Source organism: Sylvia atricapilla, chromosome 12, assembly GCF_009819655.1.
Source record: "Sylvia atricapilla isolate bSylAtr1 chromosome 12, bSylAtr1.pri, whole genome shotgun sequence".
Lineage (NCBI taxonomy): Eukaryota > Metazoa > Chordata > Aves > Passeriformes > Sylviidae > Sylvia > Sylvia atricapilla.
In genome coordinates, this window is record NC_089151.1 from 20,688,819 (window position 1) to 20,716,542 (window position 27,724).

The window sequence follows — 27,724 nt, forward strand, 5'->3', positions numbered from 1 at the left end:
GTACCTGAGCGGGTACCGGGGATGCAGGCGGTACCTGAGCGGGTACCGCGGATGCAGGCGGTACCTGAGCGGGTTCCGGGGATGCAGCGGGCGGTGCCTGAGCCGCCGCTCCCGCGGGCAGCAGGGGGCGCTGGCGGCGGAGGCCGGCTGGCGCGGGGCGGGCCGCGGCCGGGGCTGCCCGGGCGCCGCCTGATCGCGGGGCGGGCGGGGCGCGCGCGGGGCGGGGGGCCCGGCGGGGCCGGCGGCGCGCGCGGGCGGGCGGGGCGGGGCGGGGTCCTCGCGGCCCGGTGAGGTCACTCTTTGTGGCGGCGGCTCCAAGATGGCGCCGGTGCTGGCGGAGAAGAAGCTGCTGGGGCCGGACGGGCCCGGCGGGGCCGAGCTGCCCGGCGAGGAGGACGAGGGGCAGAACCTGTGGTGAGCGCCCGCGGCCTCTCGGGGCCTGCCCGGCGAGGCGAGCCCCGGTTCCGCCGGGCTGGAACGGGGCGCGGGCCCTCGGCTGGGTCGGGGCCGCGCTCGGGGCCCGCGGACGGCGGGGCCGGGGGCAGCGCTGGGGGCCCGCGGTTGCGTGACAGGAGCCCCGCGGCCACAGGGACGGGAGCGGGCCCCGGCACCGCGGCTCTGCGGGGTATCCGCGGGGCCGGCTCCGGCAATGGCGATCTCTTGGTTTTTTCGGCTTTTATTTCTAAAGAACGCTTTAAAAAATGCCTATAGTGGCATTTTAAAAAAATGTATTCGATATATCGAATATATCAATCGAATACAGCAATCGAATTGTGATGAGAGTTAGATGAAAACTAATGTTCTGCGGTATTGTGGCCTCTTACATGGAGGAGAACTTTAAATGTTCCTGCATGGGGTTTAGAAATCATACAAGCTCTTCTCTAGAAGGTGGGATGCTTGTGGTGGTTCCGAGAGCAGCTGGCCTTTGGCGGTGACAGCCCTGTTCGTACGGAGCCCGCCTGTGCTGGGCTGTGCGTGCGGATGTGCTGAGCTCATGGTGCTGTCACAGCCGGGATAACGCGGCCGCTCTGCTGCTTCCCCAGGTCCTCCATCCTCAGCGAAGTCTCTACACGGTCCCGATCTAAATTGCCATCGGGCAAGAATATTCTTGTTTTTGGTAAGTAACACATGCGACCAGTTGGCTGTTGGTTTGTTGCTTTTTTATTTGTAGAAACAAAGTGTATTTCAAACACCGATTGAAGCAAACTGACACATGGATTACAACTGGGTTATGTAATTTGATCTGTGGTTTTGTCTTCGTCCTTATAGATCTGCTTTGTCTTTGATTTCCACTGTTAGATTTATAGCCTCTTTGAAGTAATAGTAGAGAATAAGGTAGTTCTTCATTCTTATTGTTTTGGTATAAGTCATAGGATTTAGCTGAAATACTTGAAAGAGAACAGCAAGTATCTGTAATTCAGAAGTGTACAGGTATGCTTCTCATTAATTAAGCAAGTTGTAAAAAATCTTTTCTATGAAGTCAAATGTGATTCTGAAGGTGTCTTTTTCCTCTACAAACTTATTGGCAGGTGACGATGGTTCAGGCAAAACCACACTTATGGCTAAAATACAGGGAGCAGAACATGGCAAAAAAGGAAGAGGACTGGAATATTTGTATCTGAATATTCACGATGAAGACAGAGATGGTAAGTTTGTTTGAAATGCAATCTCTTTAGTTAAGTAGCTGACATGCTGTTTTAATAATTGTGGTTTGATGAGTGTGTTCTGGGCTACGCCTCAGTAGCTGGTTCTGCATGGTGCTGGGAGTTTTGGAGCTGTGTCCATTTCTGTGGAGGGAAAAGTTTCACAGTCAGTGTCCCTTCTCCCTCCTGCCCCTCTGACAGCCTGACCAGTCCCTGGGGCAGGGCAGCTCTGGGGCTCCCTTCACTGCTAGGGGAGATCCCTTTGCTGATGTTGACTTTATAGCAGCTGCAGGGGGTGTAGCTGTAGCTACTTTGTGACTAGAGAAAGGGAGGGATACATCCATTAGAATTTTCACACTCAGCATGGATGTCTGGCCACAGGGGTTGGGGGTTTCTCATAGGGGCTATGTCTGGAATTTTGGTTAGCTATAGCAGATGTTTTGCTTTAGTTGACTGAGTGAAGAACAGAAGTTAAAGTCAGAATTAGTGTTTCCTTTACTCAAGTTGGAGCTGTCTCCTTCCCCTTGTCTTTTTGTTGTTGCTGCTGATTGCTTGCCTCTACTGTATGAAGGGACATTATGCCAAGATACCATTTAAAAGGAGTCCTCATGATCAGATTACTCGTGTGTTTGGGAGGTTTGGGGTCAGGAAGAGATGGGGAGTGAGTTCGTTATCTTTGCTGCTAAATCTGCCTCTGCTGATCTCATTTTGGGCAAGCTGCTAGACCTCCTTGGGTTGGTTTGTCTTTGAAAATGGGCAGTGTAAGTCTTCCTATTCATGACTTCCTTCAGAGCTCAGAAGAGAGAAGCAGTGGTGGTGGTTCATCCCTGTTCCTGGGAACAAGCAGACTAGGAAGATCCTATAATGGTATTTCGAAGCTGGAGATGCACTGAAAGCTTGCAGGAGTGATTAAGTGCCATATGTGACTGGTTGTTAGGGAGATTGGGCCTGCACTTACGTGGCAGGAAGCTGCCTTTGGATACTAAGTTAGGCACAATGAAAGGATGAGTACATTGCCATGTCTTCTAGGGGCCTCCTTGCAGTTCCTAAAAATCCTTTGGGCTGTATTTTTTAGTGCTGAGCCATTCATGGCTTCTTCAGGTTCTGGATGTAAGTGCTTCTCCACCATGCACAAGCTGCTTTAGTTCTGCATAAACACTTCAGGGGGGAAAAAGCTCCTATGATTAGGAGGGCTGAGACAGCCTGTGTCGTCAGGCTTCTTGCAGCTTCAAAGGAGATGCTATTACAATGAGAAAAATGTTTGCTGTGCTATTTTTCCTGGTGTTATCTATCAAACTTCAAGTATATCCCTACACTGGAAATATTTTGGGGCTATTCCTGAGTGGCTGAAAGTGATAAGTATTTGAAGTGATTAGGAAAGGCCTGTCATAAGAACTCAGGCAGCACTAGCAGGAAAAAAAGAGATCTTTTTGACTGACTATGGGCTCAGCTGGCCAATTCAGGTCTTCATGCATCCTCTAATGGGTGTGTTAGGAGCTAATAATACATGCCTTCTTCCTTTCTGTCTCATTAGTGTCATCCACAAGCAAAATAAATAGCAATGTGGGTCAGGACCTCCCAGCAGGCAGAGATAACACTCTTTCTTCTCTAGGACAGGTTTGGATTTGGTTTTCAAACTCTCTGTGTGCTTCAGATGAATGTATGCTCATACACAGATTGGGGAACAAAGCCTTTATAATTGACCCACAATTCTGGAAGCCATTAAAGAAGCTCAGGGTAGGCATTCAGGAACTCAGGAGCAGATGAGTGGTTCTGAGGGTCTCTGCTTTTTATTAGACTCCAACTTAGCCAAGACCAGATCACAAGGATTTCCAGGGGTGCCAGATCAATACTGGTAACTGAAACGCTGCAGTGGAGTGACATGATCTCAGCTTCCAGGTGATAGAAGATTTATTTCCTCTGTTTTTCAGATAAGTTTACTCTGTCTAGGAGGCATATTTTCCTCATAGTGCTGAGTCATTCGTTATCTTCTTCCCACTTCCCCTTGGAAATCTTAAGGAATATCTTGTGTTGTTTCCTATGCCATGATCTCCCCTCCCCCTTCCTCTTCAAGGGATGTTTGAACCTGGTTGCTCCTACATCTAAAGTAAATCCATCCATTTTTCTGGATTGCTGGGTGCAGTCTTAGTTTACAGTTACTTTTCTCATGAAGATCAGCTCAGCAAATAAATTGTTCTTCTCAGTTTTTAGGAAAATTTAACAAATGTCCAGGGAACATCTCTGCCTTGCAGGCCCCCTCTGGCTCACAGAGGTGTCCATGGACTGTGTGGTTTTCCCTGTCCCCTGCTGGCTTCTTGGCAGCTGGATGCACATGGTGCTGTGTCCAGGTGTCATTGCTCAGTGTGACATGTGGCCTTTGGTCCCCAGGGCTCAGAGTCACTTAGACTCTGCTACTGAATCTCTGTCTGAAAAGCCTCTTTCCTAGGGAAAATACATCTTTTTATTTTAAAGATACATTTTATCACGGTCCCAAATGCTGCCTAGGCCAAGGCATTTGCTCAAGAAGAGGTTTGGAGAGACCTGAGAAGCAATCCTGGGAGAGAGAGGATTCTCCTAAATCCCCAGCTACATTATCCTTGGAGCATATGGCTGCTCCTGCATATGGTGTCATCACCATAGTTCATCTGAATGAAAGCATTTATAGCACTGCCTGTAAACTTAGCTTGGAATATTAACTGATTTTGGAATTCAGGCCCCAGAGTCCTCCATTAGTGGAATTTCTCAGGGTGTGTGGCAAGTTTCAACTTTTTGCCTGTCTTTATGATGAACAGATGTTTTTTGTCTCTGCTGGTTAGTCTGCTTTTGAGGACTGAGAATCTGAATTTGTAGGAGGTGGAAGAGAAGCTGTGCATAATTTTCCTGAAGGATCTGTGTTTCCAGAGTAGTTTTCAGAGGCCCTTGCAGGGCTAGGGCAAAGTTACAGCGAGGATGTAGAGCAGAACAGGGAGCCAGAGTGCATGGCTCTGTGCTGTGCGTGTCAGCTGGAGCCACAAGCACCACAGGGACATTTCTGACCTGCCCAGACTGCAGAGGACCTCAGCTGTACCCAATGTGCAGGGCTTGCATTCTTACTTGTAACAAAATCAAGCAGTCTTGGGTTTTGCCTCAGGTTTGGACTGGCCTCAGCCATATCATATGCATATTCCAGCTGAACTGGTTGTTCCAGATTGAGCCAAGTCTTGCTGCTGCGCTGGTTTCCAATGGGAAAGTTGTCTTTTTTTTTTTTTGCTTCTCTTCACAGCTTGAGCAAGGGATATCTAATTGCCACGGATACCTTTTGAATAGATGCAAATGTAGTTGCAGTTCACAGAATCAACCATATGCAATAAAATTCATCAAAGCTGGAAAATCTTTTTCAGGACTAAAGGGATAATGAAATATTGACAGGATTTAAAGATATGATTTTAGCAGCTTTTTTAATAGCCTGTAATAAGTAGCTCCTGCTTTTTCAACAGGATCTGGTAATTGTTTGCTCTGTTTTTGTATGTTGTGTCATGGCTGGTAAGAAGGGCCCAGTTAACATTCATGACTAAGTAGGATCTTGATGTGGTGCTGACAAAGCTGAATTTACCATAAAGTCCTTGCCAAATTGTGAGCACCCAGTGCTGTATTTTTAAGTGTGTTTTATGTTTTAACAAATGTAAATCACAAGACATTCCTCTCTTCTGTTAGAAAGGTGCAAAACCTTTCCTTTTCATACAATGTTACATTTTCTTGCTGGAGTACATTTTAATGTGAGTGCAAGGCTTCCAAGCTTCCTAGCAGATTGATTTTGAGTGGTAGTTCCAGCTGCATTCTAGTTCCACCTGTATGCTAGTTCCATACTGCATTCCACATGTTAAGGAAAAATTAAATCCTTAAGGGGAGCAAAGGTGCATAGCAAACAAAACAATTTTAACCTTAGATATTGGCTTTAAAACATGACTTGCAAGCAGCGAATTTGTATATTATTAATTTTTGTTACTTGCCAAGGTGTGAAAGTCTTTTCTGCAGAGGATTCCCCACAGGAGAATCCATCAGTGCTGAGGAGAGCTGTAAACTTGCATAAACTATGGATAGATTTGCATTAGGTTTTCAAAACTTCCATTCATGCTCCAAGGAGACAGTTGTACATACACACAGTCTCTGTCTATTAATAACCTTTAGCTCATAGACAGCTCACGGGGTTTTTATTTACTGGGAGGCTGCTGCTTTGGGGCATGCACACGGGAGGTTTCTAGAATGCAGAGTCCTGCACAGATGTTTCGTTTACTGTTGTGTAATAGCAGACATATAGATGTGTTCACATTGTGTTCTGCCTTGCTCTCTGTTTTTCCAGACTTTTCCTAGACCTTCCCTCTGTCTTCAGAGGTCTTTGGGAGCTTTAGATTGACACCTCCAGTGCTGTGGGAGTCCCTGTGATGCCAGTGATTGTTGTCCTGGAGGGGGGTGAGGGAGGGGAACAGTGCTGGGTGTGCCCAGGTGCATTTCTGAGCTCCACAGGGCTTACCCTCACTGATCTCTGGAGAGGGAATCGAGGGGTGCAGCAGGCAGTGAGGGGAGCTGTAAGGTCACAGCTTGACTGTTGGCCTGTTTGTATGATGGCTGATGTTGGAATCTCTTAAGACAGCCCAACAGAGCTTATAACAAATGCTAAATGTAGACTGCCCACATACAGCACCTCGATGAGATGTCTGAAACTGGCCTGCTCAGTAATTCTGTCCAAGTCCTGATGAAACAGGTAGGATGTATATATCTGTCATCTTTCCTTCTTCCAGATTTCTTAGCCAAGCTTTTGCCTTTTTCTGGAGTCAGGAGGGGTGGATTCCTTCCTAGAATAAAGTTATGATAGCTATAGTAACTGGGTTTATTTTGTGAAGCTGAAAGATTCAGGACACAGAAGTACAGTGAGGTAATTATGAAGCTTAGTAGCTGCATTGAAAATCTGGGTTTTGCAGTGGTTTGCAGAGCTCTGTGTTTCAGAAGTTACATATTGTGTATGTAGTGTGAGGGAGACTCGCTCTTCCCTCTGGATATCTCTAGTAAAATAGGGAATAGGGAGAAGTACTAGGAAGAGTCTAGAAGATAGAAACAGTGGAGCTGTTCCTCTTCAGCAGGAAGTTCTGAGTATAATGTAATTGTTCTTTTTCTTTCTCTCTCTTTCTGAATTGGTTGTTCATGGTACCTGATATATCATTTCTGGAGGAAACTCCTTTTCCAGTTCTTACACTGTTGCCAAGAGTTCAGTTTTGGGGTAAAATGCCAGCTGTATGACTCAGCTGATCCCTCTCTACTCTGCCTTGTATTCCAACGAAGTATCCAGACACTATCAAGAGCACTTGTGGGAGAAATACAAAAGCTGCAATACCAGGTCGTTTCTCCAGCGCTCATTCTGTCAGGAGCCTGTAGAAGGAGCTGCTGTTAAGTCAGAGTGAGTTAAGCAGGTGGCACAACCTTGTTTTAAGGTGGGAAGTTCATCCTGTATTTGCTCCTCCCACTCCTGTGCTAGAAACTTAAGCTGCTTATTGCTGGTATCTTGTTTGCAGCTTATTTCTGCTGGGAGGTGTCTTGAGTGTGTGAAACCTGATTATGTGTCTGGGGGACACCAGGGCAGCATTCATCCCCTGCTGGGCTGGGGCAGGGCCACCTCTTTGGACCTGCACTTATACATCCCCTGTGCTCTGGGTTCAGTGTGCATGTTTCTAATGCAGGACTCTTGTGCAGCAATTGAAAATTGTCCTGACGGCTATCCTGAGTAAAAGCTCCAAAACAGAAATTATTTTTTTAAAGGAAAGTGTTCTGAACCCAGAAATGAAAGCATTTCTTAATAATATAGGCTAATACATATTTACAGGAACCTGTCTCATAAACAAGCAGGCAAAATGTGCTGGTAGCTAGGCCTGCTCCTTCCAGTGAGCACTGATGCTCTCACCTGCTCACTCCCAGCCTGGCAAAGCAGACCCTGGCATCTGCTGCTTCCCAACTGTGCCTTTTCCTTTCAGATCACACTCGCTGCAATGTCTGGATCCTGGATGGAGACTTGTACCACAAAGGGCTGCTGAAGTTTGCTGTTTCTGCTGAGTCCCTGCAAGACACCATCGTGGTCTTTGTTGCAGATATGTCTAGACCTTGGACTGTTATGGAGTCTTTACAGAAATGGGCCAGTGTCTTGCAAGAACACATTGATAAGATGAAAATTCCTCCAGAAGAGATGAGGCACATGGAGCAAAAGTGTAAGTCTTTGTGCATCGATACATTGCTGTTGGTTTTTTAATTAGCTCTCACAAGTTTTGATGGATTTCTTTGGATCAGTGTTTTGAGAATGAGTTGAATAGAAATTACTCTTAAGTTGTGATTGCAGCTTTAATTCAAATAGACTGTGTTAGGCTTTGAAACAACTCTTTTCCAATTTTGCTGTGCTGACAAAACATCAGTGAATTACTGGTCTAGATCCCAGGCAATAATGAGATTTAGATTTGATTTTTTAAAAGGGCAGTTAAAAAAAATAACTCGATAAAATGACAGATTCACTTTTTAAAAGACTGTGACAAAATTCAGTGATGAAGTGAGCTGTCTGCTTTGCTGTGATATCTCAGCCAGGTCCCATTCCCATACTGTGCTTGTCTTGCAGAAGGTCTCTCTGCCCTTGTTTTTCTGGTGGCTCAGCCTGTGACCCTGGTGCAGCTAATTGTGTCTCACTACAAGCCATTCCTACCCTGTGACTTTAGGAATGTTGTATAAATTAACCTTCTTTCCTGGCGTATCCATGGCAGGAAAGAATCCTGGCACTGGCAGGCAGTCATTGTTGCAATATTGGATCCTGCAACTGCTTTCCTAAAGTGGTGTTGAATGTTTCTTGAGATTTTTTTTTTTCTGTTTTCATACTGAATTACTCCAAAATAAATTCTGTAGTGGAAAAGAACTTAGCAACTTCCAGTCCTTTCAGATGAAGTAGATTCAGACTAATTCTTTGTGGTTGCTGCTTTTGCTCCAGGCTGGTGGCTCTCTGTGCTGGAGTCTGGAACCCTTGCAAATATGGTCTGGTAGTTTCCTGAGCTACCTTTAGGGATTGGTGTGATCTGTTTGACCTGTGAGCACTCAGGTGTATTTGTACAGCTGATAATGTTAAATATTATGTTCCCAGAAGACTGGTGCCTACAGCATACCAGCTGGAGTTTAAACTTAATGATAGAAGCCACCCAGGTTTGATCATCAGGTTACATTTAGACAAAAAGTAAAATATGAGAGTTTTTAGGGGAAAATGATTGGTGGGTTTTATGTGTGTCAGAGATTTTTTGGGAATGAGAAATGCAGTTCTAGTATCAACAGCTAATTTGGTCTGTACATTTCTGAGGCACAGCAATTGTTATGGCAATCTAAATAAAGGGGGATTTTGTGCACCTAAATTTTCCTTTTCAGAAGAGAAGCTTTTCTGCCTTCCTTTCAGAGTGCACTCTGTGAAGGAGTTATGGCAAAGCTCAAGTGCCCTGTCTGAGGAACTTAGAAAGCTTTCCAATAGTGGTATCTTTTAAATTTTAAATTAAAGTATCATACAAACTCCTGGTTTGTTCTGAGCTCTCCTGGAGTCAAGGGAAGAGGAGATTGGAGAGGGGCTGAGTTCCCCCGGCCCTGGCTCCAGTGCCATCCTCTGTCTCAGCTGTGGCACACAGGGCTCTGTAACTGTGATTGTGACTGTGTCAGGGTGATGTAGTGGGTAGAGCACATGTGCCTGGTGAGTGCCTTGGGACTGCTGCCCATCCTAAAGCTACACAACAAAGCTCTCCTTACAAAAATCCTGCTGCCTGTGCCCCCTGGGGTAGGCTGCCACTTAGAAAATGAAGTCACTGGGTTGCAACAGCTCAAATATGTAAAAACCAGGATAATAAAGTGTACATGAGGGCAATTGTTAACATAGAAATGGAGTGCAGAGTGATGGGATGTGCTGAATTTAATGTGCCCCTGCAGCATAAGACTACTGGATGGATGGATATGTTTCCTGACTTCACCTGCAGAATATTCCCTTACTCCTGCTCCTCCATCCCAAGCTTAATGCCCACAGTGCTTTCCCTGGCTGTCACACTCAGCACCAGGAGCCCTGGGGAAACACTGCCCAGCCCTGTCCCACTGGCATCCAGTGGAAGCGCTGCAAGGTTGTTCCTTCTTCATTGCTGAGGTCCTAAGAATTTGCAGAGGTGCCTTTGTTAGCTCACCCTTGCCAGTGCAGTTGGACTTTGGACTGCTTGTCTCAGCTGGCGGGGTTTGGGAGGCCTTTCTGCTCCCAGCCCTTGCTCCTGTGTTTGCTGCTCAAGATTCTGACTCTTGGCTTGCCTGGGTGGGTGAGAAACTTCCTTTTGGACTTAAAGAGCTTCCAGAATGGGCAGCAGGACACACACGGAAGCAAGAGGCTGCCTTTTTGGGAATGTACCCAGAGCATTGCCTGCCTACACTCATTCCCATCACTGAGCTGCTCTGGGGGTTCCTTGCTAAGAGCTTGGCTAATGTGAAGTCAGGTACATAATGGCCAACTATGCCCATTTAATTCAGGCTTAATTGTGATAAATCATTATTTAAATAATACATACTGGAATAATTATTTCAGGAAAGATGTGAATGTTGCCCCCATGTTTAAGACAGCAGAGCAGATAAGGTGGCTGTCAGGAATCAAGAACTGCAGAAGGGAGGTGTACTGGTAAAATAACAATTACACCAATGACCTCTGGGGTGTTTGAAGCAAAAGAATTGAAGCACAATAACATGTTTTTGCAAATTGTGTACTGTGCTATTTAGGCTGAATTAGTTTCAGATTGTTTACCTTTTTGCTTTTTTGGTCTGACATAGGGCTGAAAGATTTCTTAAGCTAAAAGATTTAAAAAACTTAGGTTATCCAGGTATCTTTTGTCTAGGAATTTTTTTCATAAGACTAAAAAATTCAATGATCAATAAAAATAGGGCACAAAAAAGCTAAAAGTCATCGTGAAACTTCAAAGAGTGTAAATATGGAATGATTGTCTCAGAAAAATATTCTTTTTTTTTTTCTCATTCTGCTGTTCAGGACCTTTGGGATTTATCCATTAAGTTGTAGCTTTTGCCTGCATTTCCACACTGCAGTTAAAGAACACTCCAAGCCTAAGCATATTACTGGGGCTGGAACAACCAAACCTAATAATTGTGGATTGCTGTCTCAGTGGTGCTTTCAGTCCATGCATGTCCTGAGTGATGCAGCAGTTTTTGGTGGAGTTACCTTGCAGTGTCTCGTGTGAAGAGCAGCAACAGGAACAAACCAGTTTGCTGGAACCTCACTTTCAATTGCTGTGTCCAGTGCAAAGAGCCCCAAGTCTGGTAGATAAATCGGCGCTCTGTAGTTGGGAGTGGGATTTTAATAGCACATCATCACCTGGTGAGAATTTTTTAAACAAAATAGGGCATTCTGAGTATTCAACCTTAGTGATGGGTGGCAGAATATTACAGATTTCCAGAGGAGCTGTTGTTTTTCTGGCTTCCTGTTTTATGTGCATCATCTTAGGAATATTTCCTGTTGAAAAACGTTCAACCAAAGTAATTTTCACTACTTCTTAATAAAGAAAGGAGTTGTTTTCCATACCATATAGAAGATGATTCCTCAATTAGAACTGCGTGGAGGAGATAATATTCATAGCTCACTAGGAGAAAAAAAGGAAATATAAAAGATTTTATGAGCTGTTTGGGCGCACAACTTTATATCCATTAAATATGGATACTTCATATCCATTAAAAGCCTGAGAGTGGAGTGCAAATGAGACATAGCTGTGGGAGGTAAGAAAATGTATGAAATTGCTGTGTGTCAAAGAAATGTTTTAACTGCAGTGAGCTGCTTTATTACCTTTTGAGAGTGCAGTTTGTTCATCGGGGCATCTGACAGTGTGTGGAGTCCAGGTTCACGTGGATGCAGCAGGACTAAATTTTGAAGGGAATGGGGGTTGAGTAGGAGCCTGGAGCAGTGTTTAAGAGCCTGTTGCTGACAGGAACTCACACTTGTTCCTGAGTTAAAGTGCTGTCTGTGTCCTCAGGGTGCTGTAGTGAGAGGTTCTTGCTCTAGCTGGTAGCTGCTGTAACTCGGGTAGTTGTTTGTTCAGAGCTGCCCCTGTTGGCCCCAGTGCTGTGTCCCATTGCTCTGTGTCTGGCAGGGTTAATGGCAGGCCAGGTGCATCCCTGGGAATCCAGAGAGCTCAGCTCTACACTGAAGGGTTTTCTCTCTCCTGTGTGAAGTGTGGCTGTGGTGATGCTGCTGGGTCCTGCTGACTCCTGGGGACAGGGGAGCTGGGACTTGTGGCTCTCTGGGATTGTGCCCTTCATTCCCATTCAGCAGAAATTCGCGAGGATGAAGCCATCAGACTTCTGAAATTTCCACACTGCATTTGCTCTTCTTTACATTCCTAAAATTCTTAGAGCATCTTGTGTTTTCTCATGTTGTTGAGTGTTACTCTTTTTGGGAGAGACTTTTTTCCCCAAATTTGAAGGTGTTTATGATCCCAAGTATCTCAGTAAAGATAAGATTATTTTTGCTTTGATATGAACAAAACCCAGGAGAGGAATCTTATCTGATTATAAAGCTGTGGTAAATTGAGAGCTGTATTGTCAAATAGTCTTTTCTGTGTGATTAAGTCAGAGAGGCTCGTCTGAACCATTGTGGGAGATGCAGATGGTGTTCTTGAAACTGCTCTAATGCACTTGGCCTCAATAGTAATAGGAAAGCTAATAAAGAGGTATTTCAAAAAACTCCTTTTCTAGTTAAATGCTTTTGGTGAGATAATAAACACATGGAATGTGCAGAATATATGATGGAATTTTAATTTGCTGTAGCTGACTAAGAAACAGTCTTGGAGGAAGCATCCTTTGGAGCGCTGCTGTTTCCTCTCCACAAGAAGGCACTGCCTCCCCGTGTTAAAAGCAACTGCATTGCATTTATTTCTGTATCTCCTTGCACCTGGCATATATTGAATTGATGATTGGAAGTCTTATGGTCTATATTTAGTTTGGGGTTTTTAGGCTTTTCTCTGGAATAAAGCTCTCTTCTTTTCCACAAGAACCACACAATTTTATATTTCAGTTAAACACTGTAGATTGTGCTGCTTTAAACGGAAGAGTTTTCTGATTTGTTCTTCCTCCCACACACCCATACCATTGCAGGAGTAGTTCCTGTTTTGAAATGGTCCCATGACTTCTTTTTGCAAGGTCGGTATAAGAAACTTCCCTGAGGTTTTACCACTCCTAAAGCTCAGGCCTGCAGTGCATTGCAGTTCCTTCCCTGGCACGCGGAGGGTGTTCTGGGCAGCCTCTCCATGTGGCTGGGCTGCAGACTGGTGGCTTTGCTGAGGAGTTTTCCTCACTGTCCCTGCAGTCACTCTGCTCCCACTGTTTCTAAAATAAAGGAGGCTTTGTGGGAGCAGATCATGGAGTTAGCTTGGCTCTTTCTGTGAGGGCTTCTCATGGCTGAGTGAGGAGGAGAGCCCTGGGCCACAGGGCAGTGTGTGCCTGGAGCAGCCACATCCAGATTTGGCTGTTCTGTGGCTTTGGTCTTGAATAAAAGGCATTAAAGTGTAGATTGCGGGCCAGGGATAAAGCATTTGTGAGCTCACAGTGCATTTCCAAAATGGCCTTAGTACTATTCCTTAGGTGCTTCAGTATTGGATTGTATTCAGGATTACAGAAACACTCACTGTTGCCATAAAATTAAAATACTGAAAACATAAAAAGCACCGAGTTTCCTCTGGACCCCACTGTAGTTTTCCAGACTACAACTGAGTCTCTTCAGATGCCCTTGAGTTTGCTCAGCCTGCAGATGCCCTTGAGTTTGTGCTTATGCAGGTAGGTTTTATATTTCTGGTATTGGATGCCTGCAACAGAAATGTAGTGTAATAGGAACTAAAGCAATTGTTTGTAAGAAAAAGTGGCTGTTTCAGGTTGGCGTTTTCTGTGTACATTTACGTTTTCACCATGCTTTCTTCCACAATAGGTACAAATTGCAGGGTATAGGCTGTGTTGCTAAACCAGATTTATGTTTTCTGTTGTCAACTGCCTTATAATGAAACATTCAGGAATATGCATTTGTACATATTATAGCTCTTACAGATAACTGTGATTATTTATAATGGCTCCAGATCCCACTTGATTTAGCTTCCTGTAAATTTTGATGGAGGAGTTTTGTGGTGTTGGAAAAGGGCAACAAGGAGTTAACTTGCATTCAGTTCTCATGTAGTATTAAAAAAACCCCAACAAAACAAACCCTTGAGATTTCTAGTTAGTTATAGATTAATTAGGGTTTAAAAAGAACTAGTTCCTTTGTCGTAGCCTAAGAATCTCTCTCTTTTAATAGTTATAAAGGAGTTTCAGGAGTATGTAGAACCTGAAGAAGGCTACCAAGGATCACCACAGAGGAGAGGCCCCTCTGGCCAGGAGGATGAACACGTTTCCCTGCCCCTCGGAGACAACGTGCTGACTCACAACCTGGGCATTCCCGTGCTCGTGGTGTGCACAAAAGTGAGGCTCTACTTCTCTTTGCTGCTCTGCAAGGGTTTCATTACTTCTCTGTTAAAGGCATGCTTTCTACAGACATGCACGATGAATTCTGGATTAACAGTGGAGGGATTTGGTTTACAAGTGAGCTTCTGCCACCAACATCAATTTTTACTTTTATGGAATAGTAATAACTTTATCAATTATATGTTTATTACTTTAGCATTTGGTTTATTGGTGCTATTTTAGAACCAGAGACTCAAAGTAAATGTGATGGGAGGGTGTAAGATTGAGGAAGGTGTTTTAAGATGTGCTGGGTTTAAATGCCAGGAGTTTTCTGGTTTGTTTTCCTGCCTCTCCCAGTGTGATGCAGTGAGTGTACTGGAGAAGGAGCACGACTACAGGGAAGAACACTTCGACTTCATTCAGTCACACATCCGAAGATTTTGCTTACAGTGTATCCTTTTATGTGCTGAGGAGATTGCCCCTAATCTGGAAGCAAGAAGAGATGTTTCCTGTTGAATTGCACGTAACATTAATCCAAGAAATTGCTCTTCAAGATTGCTTGGTATTTAGTTATTGGTTAGGGTATGTGCTACACATACCTAACCTTTGGTAGGTATGTGTAGCATTTGTGTTTTTGAAAACATTGACAGATGTCTAGAATATTTTATAGTATTTAAATCGTGCATGGAGTTTGGACCTTTTGTTCCTTTACAAAGGATTGTTCTTGTATTTTTGAAGTGTTCTTTCTTGGTTTTACCCTCAGAATTTGCAATTTCCATGTAAGCTTGAGATCTCATCTGTGTATTAAGTGTTTGACTTTCTCCAAGTGAAGTAGGATGCAATTTCCATGTAAGCCTGGCAGTATGGATAACTTTCTGTGTATGTCAAAGAAAAGTGCCCTGAGCCTTGCCCTCCACTCTGGGCATACTTATATCCCCTCCACCCCTGCATACCTAATGTCTCTAGTTTTGCCTTGAACTTCTGCTCAAAGCTAAGTTTAGTAGCTGTAAATCCGTTAACTGTTGAAATTCTTATTGCAATCTAGAAACTGTATCTTACCTGATTTTCCTCAGCTAGAAACCCAGATGGGGCTGCCTTGATTTATACATCAGTTAAGGAGGAGAAGAACCTTGACCTGTTGTATAAGTACATTGTACATAAAACCTACGGTTTCCAGTTTACCACTCCTGCCTTAGTGGTAGAGAAAGATGCAGTTTTTATGTGAGTCTCTGGGACCAGCAGCACGGTGTTAGAGGGGTTTTTATTAAGCACTGCACTGCATGTAACATGGATATAAAAATAAATGGAATGGTTTGTTGTTCAAAAGCTTAGTATGCAAGTCTTGTGGAATCCAAAATTTAAAGACCAACTTAGTGCATATGACTTGATTCAGACTATACCAGTCCAGTTTTTGTATTCTTGGAATTTAGCTGAGAAATAGGGCTGATCTGTAAGAAAATTGCCTTATTTAAGTAGAGGGCAGTAAATAATTGGTCTCTGTGGAAGCTGCAGAAAAGGCAAAGCTTTATTCCTTTTTACAGACCTGCTGGTTGGGACAATGAGAAGAAAATTGCCATTTTACATGAAAATTTCACAACAGTAAAACCAGAAGATGCATATGAAGACTTCATTGTAAAACCTCCTGTAAGAAAGGTAAAAAGGGGTTATTTCTTTCTGTACCCCTACAAATAAGTAGTTTCCTTAAATGGCTGCTAAGGACTATTAATATTGAAGAACTCCAAATATAAATGGAACTTTTTTTTTTTTTTAATCGAAAAATGTGAAACATCAGGCTTTCATTTATTAGTTATTTAAAATACTGCAAGCAAACCCAGAAACCATTCACCTTATTGTAAGAAAGGCAGTCCAGGAATTGCTATTTTACATTTACCATTTTTGCATGCATGAGGCAGAAACACAACCAGAAAATGGAGAATTCTCTTTGTAGGACATTCCATTTGTACTCACATGACTTTGAGGTTGCCAAGCGAAGGCAAAGCAAGGTCATCTCAAGCCTTTGAGGAGATGCTGATGAGATCAATATCCAAACTTTAAAAGAGGAACATGGCTACTTATGAAGCACTCATCTCTACAGGACAATGCTCACAGGCTGGCATCACTGTTCATCTGCTCCAATGGTTTTTTATTTTACTGTATTTTTTTAATGGCAACTTCTTTAATGTTACTTACATTTTAAACGTGAAAGAACAGTTTAAAAAGAAAGTGAGCAATAGTCTTAAAGATTTGCCTCTGTCTCTTCCCTTTTGGTCATCAAAGCATAAAAACCACTTACAGTAATTTCAGTTTTTACTTATAACAACAAAATGTTTTGTTCAACAGTTAGTCCACGATAAAGAGCTGGCAGCAGAAGATGAGCAAGTATTTCTTATGAAGCAGCAGGTAAGAATGGAAGAATGAAAATAAGTCCATACTATGTAAGATCTAATTTCAATTTCTCCCTTGTTATTGCCTTTTGTTTTTCTTTCCTCATTTAAATCACCAGGTAGTTATTTCTCAGCTTTGCAAATTCAGATGTATTTGTGAAGTAAGGCCTTATTCTAACAAATGCAAGTAGGAAATATGATCACTTATCTTGGCAAGCTGAAGGGAAGATATGCTGAGAACAGAAAGAATTTACATGTCAAAGGAGAAAAGGAAGAAGGGACTTAATATTTCACCACAGAGTTGTATCTGTGAAATATAAATACTTTTAAAACCTAACATCTGAGCATTGCAGTTTCCTTACGGCAAGAGGCTTGAAAGATTTTAATGTGTCAAATTTGGCTCTGCTGTAACTTGTTATTTTCTTTAGTACTCTGTAGTTTAAAAAATATAACAATACTTTCTGTCTAGGTCATTATAAATGTCCTGGAGGTTGCAGACTGGGATGTCTGTGTTTGTGACTTTGAGTTCTGGACTGGCTGTGTGAGACAAAGGCCCAAAGCTTATTTACTCCTTGCAGTCAGTCCTCTAGGGGCAGAGTGGGGAAGAATGGAAATATCACAGGAATTCTGTAAATATCAGGAAAAAAATCAAATAAATTAATCGTTACTCAGCTTCACTATTTTATTCCTCTGTATTCTTTGAAATATATTTAATATGCTTAATATGTTGTTTTGCAGTCATTCCTTGCCAAACAGCCAGCAACGCCTACAAGAGCATCAGTAAGTAGATCCAAGGAAAAGAGTAGGAGGTGTTTAGTTTCCTTCAAGGGAAAAGGGAATGATTCTAACCTGCAGAGATCCATTTTTTATATTTAAGTGTAACCTACATAATCTTCCCCAAACTGCAGAAAGGAAATAAATAATGAGGCAATATTTTAAAATGTTGCTTATAAATTCACTGTGGAAACATCAGATTATTGAACTAAAATTTTCCTGCAGTGATTCAACCTTTCCTGTAGTAGAAGCACGTCCCCCAAATAACTGGTGTTTTGGGGGGTTATTTGTTTTCTTTCTCCAGTGTGCATCACTGTAGTGCCACTAGAAGGGCTGAAAAAGTATGTGGTGTTAAACTTGCTTAATGTAACTAATCCTTTGAAGTTCTTCTCTGATTTGTGTGATTTGGACTTTTTAAGGAATCTCCTGCAAGAGGCCCTGCAGGATCCCCAAGAACTCAAGGCAGAGCTGGTCCCGCCAATGTACCCAGTGCCTCACCAATCACATCAGTTAAGAAACCAGATCCAAATATTAAAAGTATGAATGAGCATTTTACTGTTCTATCATGTGTTATTTTCCTCAAAGTGAATCCTCTTCTGTAGAAAGATGTGGGGATTTATTCACTAATGGTATAGTTAATTAAATAACAGAAATGCATTTATGACATAAATTTGGGTTGGTTTTTTTCTTTTCTGATAATTTATATGACTTGGAATAGAGTTCTGTTACTGCCAAGCAGTCAGAGGTCAAATGTGTTCTAATTCCCTTAAATTGCCTCAATACATTTATTATGCATCAGTTGGATTATTAGGGTGGAGACTGATCTAAACTACAGTTTTATACTTCATACCCCTTACTCTGGAATCCACAGTGAACCTTGTTCCACTAAACCCTCTCTGAAATGTCATTTGCTGTAGCAGATAGAGTCACTTGGAAATGAGATCTTCCCTGAGCTGCAGCTCCATGGTATTGAGGGGTTTATTTCCCCTCTGGGCATTAAGAAGCTCTGCAGGGCCAGTGTTGTTTTATGTTGTGCACTGTAGGGCCATGCCTCGCTTCCAGGGGGTAAAATGCCCTTCTGGATCCTGTCTCATTGCTGAATTGCCAAGTTTTGATTCGTTAAAAGCAGTGTGGCATGAAAGGCTGCACTAGAACATCTGTGCAGGTTGTTAATGGGCTTATCAGTCTTTGATTTTCATGTCCATATTTAATAATCTCGCTCTTGGCGAGATTATTGTATTAAAAACTTTAAAGCATACAAATACTTAGATTCAAATTTCATTACCCTCAGTCATTCCAGAAAAGCAGGAATGTGCATTCAGCCATCTCTGCCTATGCCAAGGTATGCAAAGGACTGAGGTCTTCAAAGTGAACAAGGACAGACTTTCTCAGAGCTGAGGTTTATTTCCTTGATTAGCCAGAGATTTGTATGTATGTATGTGAAAATAAGTTATGATTTACTAGCTCGGCGTGTTCTGTGTGATCTGCATTTGTTTTTTTCTTTAGATAATGCTGCAAGTGAAGGTGTCTTGGCTAGTTTCTTTAACAGTCTCTTGAGCAAAAAGACTGGCTCTCCTGGAAGTCCTGGTGCTGGAGGAGTGCAAAGTACAGCCAAGAAATCAGGTATGGACTTGTTATTGCAGCTTGTTTTTAATACTTTATTTGGTTCCTTGGTCTATGGGTGTGTCTCACACTGGTCAGAAAAGTGACAGACCTTGACAGGTGACCATACCAAAATGTCTTTAAAAGAGGTGCTAAACTACTGCAATTTCACAACTCCAGGGCTTCTGTTAAGCCTGATATAGCTTAATTCTTCGAGTGAAGTTGCACTGCTGGGATTTCAGTGACATTTGAGTCTTGATCCTATGCTGAAAGTGCTGATTTCTTTCTCAGCTTCAGAATTCCTTTCTTTCTTTTTTTGATGCTTTCCCATTGAAAGGAGATGCAGTTTTTTGGACTCGAGTTTGCAGTGAAACTATTGAAATCTCCCCAGAGTTGATGCTGAAATGAATTACTGCTTGTGATAGCTTGAGGTTGTTCACTCATTTATTATTTAGTATTTTATTGCAATCCAACCCAGCTGATACCACTGACAAATAAGTGCTTTCTGTGTGTGTGTGCTGTGACTGCACTGTGGGAGATCCTTGCTGATAAATACTGCAGCAGTTCAGTGAAAATGAAAGGAACCTGTCAGAGTGGTTGGTACCCACCCAGACCTTGGTGGTACAAAATGCATTGTCCACTTGACAGATGAAATTTACTGCTTTGAATCTTTGACTGTTTCTGTTCAATACTGGCATTCCCATCACACTGAATGTTCAGGAGCTTTCCTTCCAGAATTCTTTCACTATTAAATTTTGGATAGATACACTACTTCTGATCCCAAACTTGTGCAATCTTGTGGGTGTTAATGGTGATGCCAAACCCACAGTTCCTCATGCTGAGAGGGGAAGGTAGAGCCCAGACATTCTGAACAGGAAATGAAATATCTGCTGCCAGCCACACTGATGGTTCTGTCAGTCAGAGAGCCGAGGTGGTTGGAGTTTGGGTATTTTAAAATTTCTTTTTAACTGGGAAGGTTTATATGTGACATGTCATGTTCTGAAAGCCCCAAAATGCTAGGACTGGACTTACAGCAAGTCAGATGTGGGTTTTTTGTGTGTTCTGTTTCAGCATGATGAATTCTGTAATTCTGTCTTTATTAAATTTATTTAGTATGAAGATAACAACAAAAAGGATTTGTATTATATGTTATTTCCATAATAATATTGTTTCAATGTTATAAAAACACTGAACTAATTCTTTCATAATTCAGAATGCCCTCTTCAATTAAACACTGAAAGGTGTCCTCTGCTTCATCAAATACAGCCTCATGTTTTACTCCCCACAAGGTCAAAGTAACTTTTTACAGCACTAGAAATATTTTTAAGTGTTATTTCATCCATGCTATTTATCTGAAGCAAAGTCAGTTAGGGAGTACCTGGCTAGTGATTAAAAAGCAAACAAACTCATGTCTTTGATGTAATGTCACCTCTCCAGGAAGCCTATTCCAGTATTTAATTCCTCAGTTATTTTGTTATCGTGCCCAGTGTTTCTGAATCCCAGTGCTCTTGGTCTTGTTTGGGTGGCAGTTTGGAACTCAGTGTAGCCCCTTTGTGTTTGCAGCAGTGTTTGGGTTTGAAAGCTGTTCCTCTTTGCCTGTGACTTGTGTGTGGCCTGCAAGAATAGATTTGTGTGCAGGCCATGTTGTTTGGCTGTGTCAGTTCTGTCCCCCTGGCACTCTACTCTCTCTGCCTGCCCTGAGAAGGGGTGAGCTGATCTGTGCTACAGATGTGTTCTGTTCACATCTCTCAGGGGGACACAGGGTTGTTTTCATCTGTGTGACACTGAGAAGGAATGTTTATAACAATTCAGCCAGTTTAATACATTTTCTGCCTCTTGGTAGGAGTGTTTCTTGTCTGTATCAAATTCCCTCAGTCTCTCAAAAGTTTGTGTGTTTGCTTAATCATTGTTTTCCATTCTATCATCATGCCCCATTTTGGTAATCTATGTAAATAACTCTTTCCCTCCAATCCTATCTTTCCAAATTCTTTGTTGTCATTCAGACACACTTACGTACATATCTGCTCTCTTCAACAACTGGACAGAGTAGATTGCTCAATAAAAGTACTGGCCAGTGCTATGGATAACCAGTGGGTAATTTTATGAATTACAATTTATTTTCTCTGAAATATCAAGGCTTTTTTTCTTTTTCAAGTTTATTTCTGCGAAGGTGATGTGAGATGTTATATCGACCATTTCTCCCTTCTCCACAGGACCTGTTATCCTTTCATAGAAATATGGGTGGCTTGGCAGAACTTTTTGGGACAGAACCTGTTGGTTGTTGTGCTGGTAGGCTGTTCTAAGCACCTAAAACATAACTGCAATTTATGGAAAAACTGCTAAACTAGTCTGTAAAGGACTGTACCCTTTCCTCTTTCAGTCTTCTAGAACACTCTGTGCTTTCCAGTACTTTCCGAAGATAACAAGCTTTTTTTGACTTTTTTTCCCTTGTGTCAGCATTAACTTCTAATTGGAATAGATAATTTTGCTCCTGAAACATGTAGAGACAGCAATCATACATCATTCCTAAACTCCCTTGATTCTGATAGACTAAAATAGACAAGTTCTCTTTAGTCTTCTGCTAGAGGCTGAGCTCTGTTTTCCCCACTAGTTTCTTCATCAGTTCCCGTCATTGGCTTGTTCTTGTCCTGAACACGAATGATTAGAATATTGTACTCAGCTCTGCAGATCTACCTCATTGTAGTGCCTCCTGCAGCAGTTCTCTTTCTTGGGTGGAAGTGCTTCTCCTGAACGATTTCAAGGTTGGCTTTTCTTGGTTACACTGAGTTGGCAGCTCCCTGACTTTGGGAACAGAACGATTGGCTTTCACTCACAGGAGAAGGGGCCTGTTCTTGTCACCTGCTGTGCTCACACCTTACATGAACCACTGTAAGATTAAACTGAGCTGAGAAGGTAAAGGCTGCTCTCTAAAAGCTCTTGTTGGATTTGTGAGGTACCTGGTGCTAGTGAAAAGAGAAGAGATGGTCTGTTCCTTTGTGGAAGAGTTGAGCAGAACATCTTGGAAAAAGCATTATTTCCAGCAACACCCTCTGTGCAAGTAAATGTGCTAAAATTATTTTTGTAGACATTTCAAATGTCTAAACTGTTTAAAGAGCCTGACGTTTTCAGAAGGTTGATGACAAAAATATTTAGCTTTAAAGAGACCATCTGTTTTTCTCAGAGCTAGGAATTCCTGAGGTTGAAATGTTGAGATTCTGTCCCAGGATGAGAGTGACATTGTGGGTCTCAACAATACTGGTCAGCTTCATTGATGGATTGGTTTCTAATGTGACAATTCTTACCTGAGAGAAATCTCTCCTCTGGGCAGCGTTGTGTCCATTTTTCCTGCTGTGCAGTGCTTCTTGTTTGCCTTTGTTTCTGGACTCTCTTTGATGTCTAGAGCATGATAATTTAAAAAAAAACTTCAGTTGGTTATTTCTGTGGTGGATTATTTTTCTACATCTTAACTTCTATAGTCACACAGTTATTTCATTTATATTCACAGAAGATTCTTGCAAATTCTAAGGCTGCCTTCCCTCTCTATTCCTCTACAGAGGACAAAGAACTCAGGTTCCCTGCTCTCACTCTGATCAAGCAAGGGAAATTGTACAGAACTGGGGGCATGTAATTGTCCAGAACGCATCTCACTGAATGAGGCCTTCACTCCTTGACAGATTTGTAGGGAAATTGAAAGCAAGTGTCACTCTCATTCATAATTGAGGGGAAACTCTAATTTTTTTAAAAACAGGTCCTTGTATTTCTTCTCTTCACCTTTGGAAGATGCTCCCCGTGGTGGTAAAGGGGAATGTGTTCCCCTGCATTGGGAGAGTTTTTCCTGTCCACATGAGGTATTTGCAGGATACTGCTTGGTGTTATTTTGGAGCCCTAAGGAGCCAGTTCATCCAGCATAAAAAATCAAGTCCCAATTTTTGCTTAGATCTGCTCTTGTTTAAGCGAGGATTTTGTGTGGCCTTTATTGTTTTAGGGTTTAGGCTTTTTTAACTCTCAAGTGCTGTTAATCTACATGTGAAGTGTTTTGTATTTTAAGTTCTGTTACAGTACATTAATGAATGTACTAATTCCTAAGATTTGCTTAAGTACTCCGACTTTGAGTAGATGCTGTGTACAGTGCTGTGGCTTATGACTAGTGCTTAGGTCTGAAACCTTCCTAGTGAGTAAAGGTAACCTTTTAACTTGGTTATGTCTTTGTACTTTGGAAAAAACCACTTGAATCTATAACAGTCAAATCTTGCCTTCTTAATGTTTTCAGCATGTACCCTGGAAAAAATCCACCTAATATTTCACACACATTTGAGCTGGAAAACAGATGCTTGTTAAATTCTTTGGCTGTGTAAGGAAGCTGTACATGGTTATATAATCTACTTTTTGTCTAAAAATATAGCTTTTTAATCTTAAATGCTTGTATGCTCCAAGCATTAGGATATATTGTTCCAGTTTTGGTGACGAATTTGTCTGTGAGTTTATAATTTTCAGAAACACTGAAGTAAGCTGATGGTTCAGTTAGGGAATTGTTAAAAAGTTTTGAGTCTAATATAGAAATGTAAGATATGCCTTTCCCTGAAATACTTGAGCGTGTCTGGTTCCAATTGAAGAAGTCCTTTGAAATGACTGCTTGGAGATATTACATGAATATGCAGTTCCTGTCCCCTTTTGAAGGGAAGCATTGGCTGCAGATATGAGAGTTCTTCCTCTTAGTTGCTTCATATTCAAATGCAGTGAGTACAAATGCGACCAAATAAATGGGATTTCTTTTTTTAGCAGGTGTCCTACATACCTTGTGCTTAAAAGTTGGGTTTAAATATAGTCCTTGCTATCAACGCTAATAATAAAATTATGTATGGCTGATTTTTTACTGAAAATTCCAAATATGGTTATTTTTAAATGTTAGTTGCTGTAAACATATCACTGGTGGTGGTGTGGGGATTTTTTTGCTGCTGTGTAGTTCAGCATTTCATCTTTTAAGGTGAATCAAACCTGAGTATCAATTTTTACACAAAAAATACTGTGCATTGTGCATTGAAAATACTGTTCTTTGGCCTTTTGGGGGTGGCAAAATAATGAGAAATAAATAATATATTGTCATCTAAAGGTGATTTATTGAACACTCATGCTTCTTAGTTGAAACATTTCAGTGAAATTCGATTGCTTTGTGTCTTTTCTCTTTCCAGGACAAAAGACAGTTTTGGCAAATGCTCAGGAGGAGCTGGACAGGATCACTCGCAAGCCTGACCCCATGGTAACAACAAATTCTCCTCCAACAGAGAACGAGGCTTGATAGGGCAGAACAATGCAGATGTAAATGACCAAATAACTATGTATAGTGATCTGATACGACCAGGAATTTTCTGCTATGGCAGATGCTATCAGTTTCCTCGGGCAGGGAAAATGAGCTTACTACATCATTGCCTTGTCCCAGTAAAAAGTGCACATTCAGGAAGTTTGCATATAAAATCCCTCTGTATAAGATAACCATTTAGAGTTTATATAGGGCAATTCTTTTGGTTTGGAGGTAAAGCAGGTGCAGCTGCATTTCCTGTTGTGAAGAACACAGAGAAGCAAAACGGAGAATTCTCTTAAAAGTACTACTGACTGCACATGAGGCAAGAAAGAGAACTGAAACCCTCTTTCAGAGTTACTGGAATTGGCTACTTGTATGTTTGCAATGCATTATATTCTTGGAGTGGTGGTGGTGGAACAGCATTAATTGGGGGAAAGAAGCCAGGTGGGGAATGGAGCCCCAAAGGGGAAACGCATTTGGGACAGCGAGAAACCAGAATGTTGGATTGACTGGAGAGGAGCAATGTTGTCAAATCCTGTGTTTCACAGGGGGTAAATAGTCACTGTTTTTAAAAGACTACTTTACATTGGAGAATTCCAGGCCAAACACTAAGAACCATGGGAATTTATTCTTGTTATAAATCTTGTTTTAGTTTTTAAAGAAGTCTTAAGAGTGTGGATGCCCTTTACTGGTGTAGCTGACAAAGGGAGAAACTAAACTTGTTTAGCTCCAAGTGCCTGGCACAGTATGTGATGTGTCTTTAGAAGGTGCTTGAACTTATTGTGCACTGTAGTACAAACAGTCACTGTTTGGTTTTATTTGAAAAACAGTAGTTTGGCAATTTGTATTTAATTTTAAATCCTGTTTTCTGATAGCTTCTGCCTTTTTTATGTCAAGAGGCTGGCCTATGAAGAATGGTGGGTGACGGATCATTTTCCCATAATGAAATGTGCTACAGAACACTCTCAGTTTTTTTCTTTCTTACTTCTTTTGTAACTAAATATTAGCTACCAAGCTAAAATGGATTCCTGCCTTACACCTATGGAGGTTTTTAAAAAAAACTTTCTAGGCCCTAGTTCCAACCACATCTGCTGCAGGTGCAGCCAACTCCAATTCTGAAGGTAACCTAAAAAATATGAATGTGTACACGATGGACATCCTGAAGAAGTTGTTTTGTATTTTCTTTCATGTAGCATTTCATTTGGAAAGATGGGTTGTGGTTGTCCCCGTTGGTCTAAGGGAGCCCTGTCCATGGTCACATAAACCCTCATTCTGTATAAACACAACTGCAGTGGTTACAGAAATGGCACTTTGATTTTATACACGGTATGCTTGTTTTACATGGACACACTACCAGAAATTAAAAATACCAAGCATATTCTGTGCTCTTAATACTGAAGGGAAAAACCACAATTTGAATTATACAGAGTTTACTTTTTATTGATATGAACTTGTTGTACTAAATCTGATGTCTGGATATAACTTCTCTAATATATATTGTTACTTAAATATACAGAATTAGACTGACCACTAACACAGTGCTGGGTGTTAACCTCAACTCCTGTGTTACAGCAAGAGGCTGTTCGTGTGAGTCTGTCTAGACATCTAGAAAGCTAAGAGTATTTACTTGCCTCTTCGACAAACATTAACACGAGTATGTTACTTGTGCCAGTTTTTTTTTTGTTATTGAAAATACTTTATTTTTCTTTTCTTTCTTTTTTTACTTTTTTTAAGAAATGGTATGACCTGAAGTTATACTGTTTAGATAACAGTTAGACTAAGACTGTGGCTGGCTGCTGTTGATGTGGATGCACTTCCTGGTGTAATGGGTGCCAGTTGCACGTTACTGCACCAGAAGTAATTACACACTGTCCTCCTGACACTGAGAAGTGAGATTGGAGACTAAACCATCAAAACTTGGACAGGAAAACTGGTTGTAATGGCATCGTTTAAACCCCAGTCTGAAACTGCCTTTTTTGTCATCTAACCTGATAAGCACTTTTCTAGCAATATGGCTAAAACTTACAATTGAAGTATTTTCCAGATGTATAAAAATGTTGAATATACTAAAACTGATCAAAACTGTTACTGTGTGATAACTTACCAGCTTTGCAGAAAGACAAAACAGGGACAGATTTTCAGTTTCTAATTGCAAGTGAATGCTCCTAGTTTACTGACAAGAGGTGTAAGTAAGTAATGTAGCATCCTGTGGGTGCCAAAGTCTGCTGGCTTTGGCGAGCTGCACAGTTGTTATTCTGGTGTCTTCAAGCATTGGAACCAAAGGCCAAATGCAAACAGCCTTTACATTTTCAAGTGAAACTTCATTTTATTTGCAGATACACTTGTATGGTAGACTGTTTAAACTATTATATGCCTATATTTATATGCATTATAGTGACTGCATCTACTGTTCATGTTTAAACTGAGAAAACAAAAGATGAAAGCATTCAACTTGAAGCAAATAGAAAACTTTAAAGATTGGCCCTCCATAAAAATGCTGTGGTTATGCTGCTTGATTTTAAGTTTGCACTTTTTTTTATTGGCATTAAAAAAAAAAAACCTGTTTAAACTGAACAGAATTTCGTATTTTATTTAATTTAACTACGGTAAAAGTGACTGCTCTGTACATCGTGAACTTAACAATATACATGCTGTAAATGAAAGTTCACTGTCCTGTATACTAAGTTTATTGGTTTTTCTTCCAACTTACAATTAGGACTGCAAATGTATGAAACAAACCTTAGTCCAGTTGTATGGCTTTAACCAGGTGCAGTATGCAGTCATGTGGAACCTTGCTTTCTAGTGCTGGCAAAACGAGGACATCTTTAATTACTGGCTTCAATAAACATGAATCCAGACTGCTTTCTGCTGTGCATTTGTCTGAGAGATGTCCTCCTGGAGCTGTTTGTGTGGGAGCAGGGTTGTGGGTGAGCTCTGTGAGCAGGAGGAGCAGGTTGGCTGTGAGTTGTGTCCCTGGGTTTGTGACAGCTTCCAGGCAAGGGCTTGGCCCAGCCTCTGCCAGTGCCAGTCCTCTGGAGCTGGGAGCTGTGTCCTGTGCCAGCTGAGCAGTGCTCTGCTGGTGGCACCTCACAGCACAACCGCTTTGGTACAAAATAATGTATTTCATGGGGCTGGGGAAACAGCTGTGTGCTTCACCAGCTTCAGATGTATTTTGTGGAACACTGTTCCCAAGCACAGCACTGGTCCTGAATTAGCAGGATTCAAATCCTGGCTATGGGAAGCTTAAGGAGTGATTGCTGGAGTGTTGAAAATTCCTCTTCTCTGCCAATAGCCAAGTGTTCTCCCTTGGGTGGGTGTAAAAAGAACTTCCCAGTAAGCACAGGAGTGGGCATTTAATTAGGATTCTGCTGGTTGTTTTCATTGTTTCATTTCATATCAACTGGATGCCTCTGTTCCCTTGCACAGACTGAAGCTCTAGGTATGAATGTCTGTTGAGTCAATCTGCCCCTGGAATATAAATCAGCTAAGATTTGGCTTTCTGGAATATAATTTCTCCAGAAGAG

At 41.8% G+C, this 27,724-nt stretch overlaps 1 protein-coding gene across 1 annotated transcript; it reads left to right on the forward strand.

The window, feature by feature from the left end:
- The first annotated feature begins 271 nt into the window (after positions 1 to 271).
- DYNC1LI2 (dynein cytoplasmic 1 light intermediate chain 2) lies at positions 272 to 27,062 on the forward strand. Its single transcript, XM_066328011.1, has 13 exons — positions 272 to 414; positions 1,044 to 1,117; positions 1,530 to 1,646; positions 7,646 to 7,876; positions 13,996 to 14,159; positions 14,499 to 14,592; positions 15,227 to 15,362; positions 15,683 to 15,794; positions 16,482 to 16,541; positions 17,264 to 17,305; positions 17,719 to 17,836; positions 18,806 to 18,922; positions 24,091 to 27,062. The coding sequence occupies exons 1-13, from the start codon at positions 320 to 322 to the stop codon at positions 24,195 to 24,197; spliced, it is 1,467 nt and encodes a 488-aa protein (XP_066184108.1). The 5' UTR covers positions 272 to 319; the 3' UTR covers positions 24,198 to 27,062.
- Positions 27,063 to 27,724: the final 662 nt, after the last annotated feature.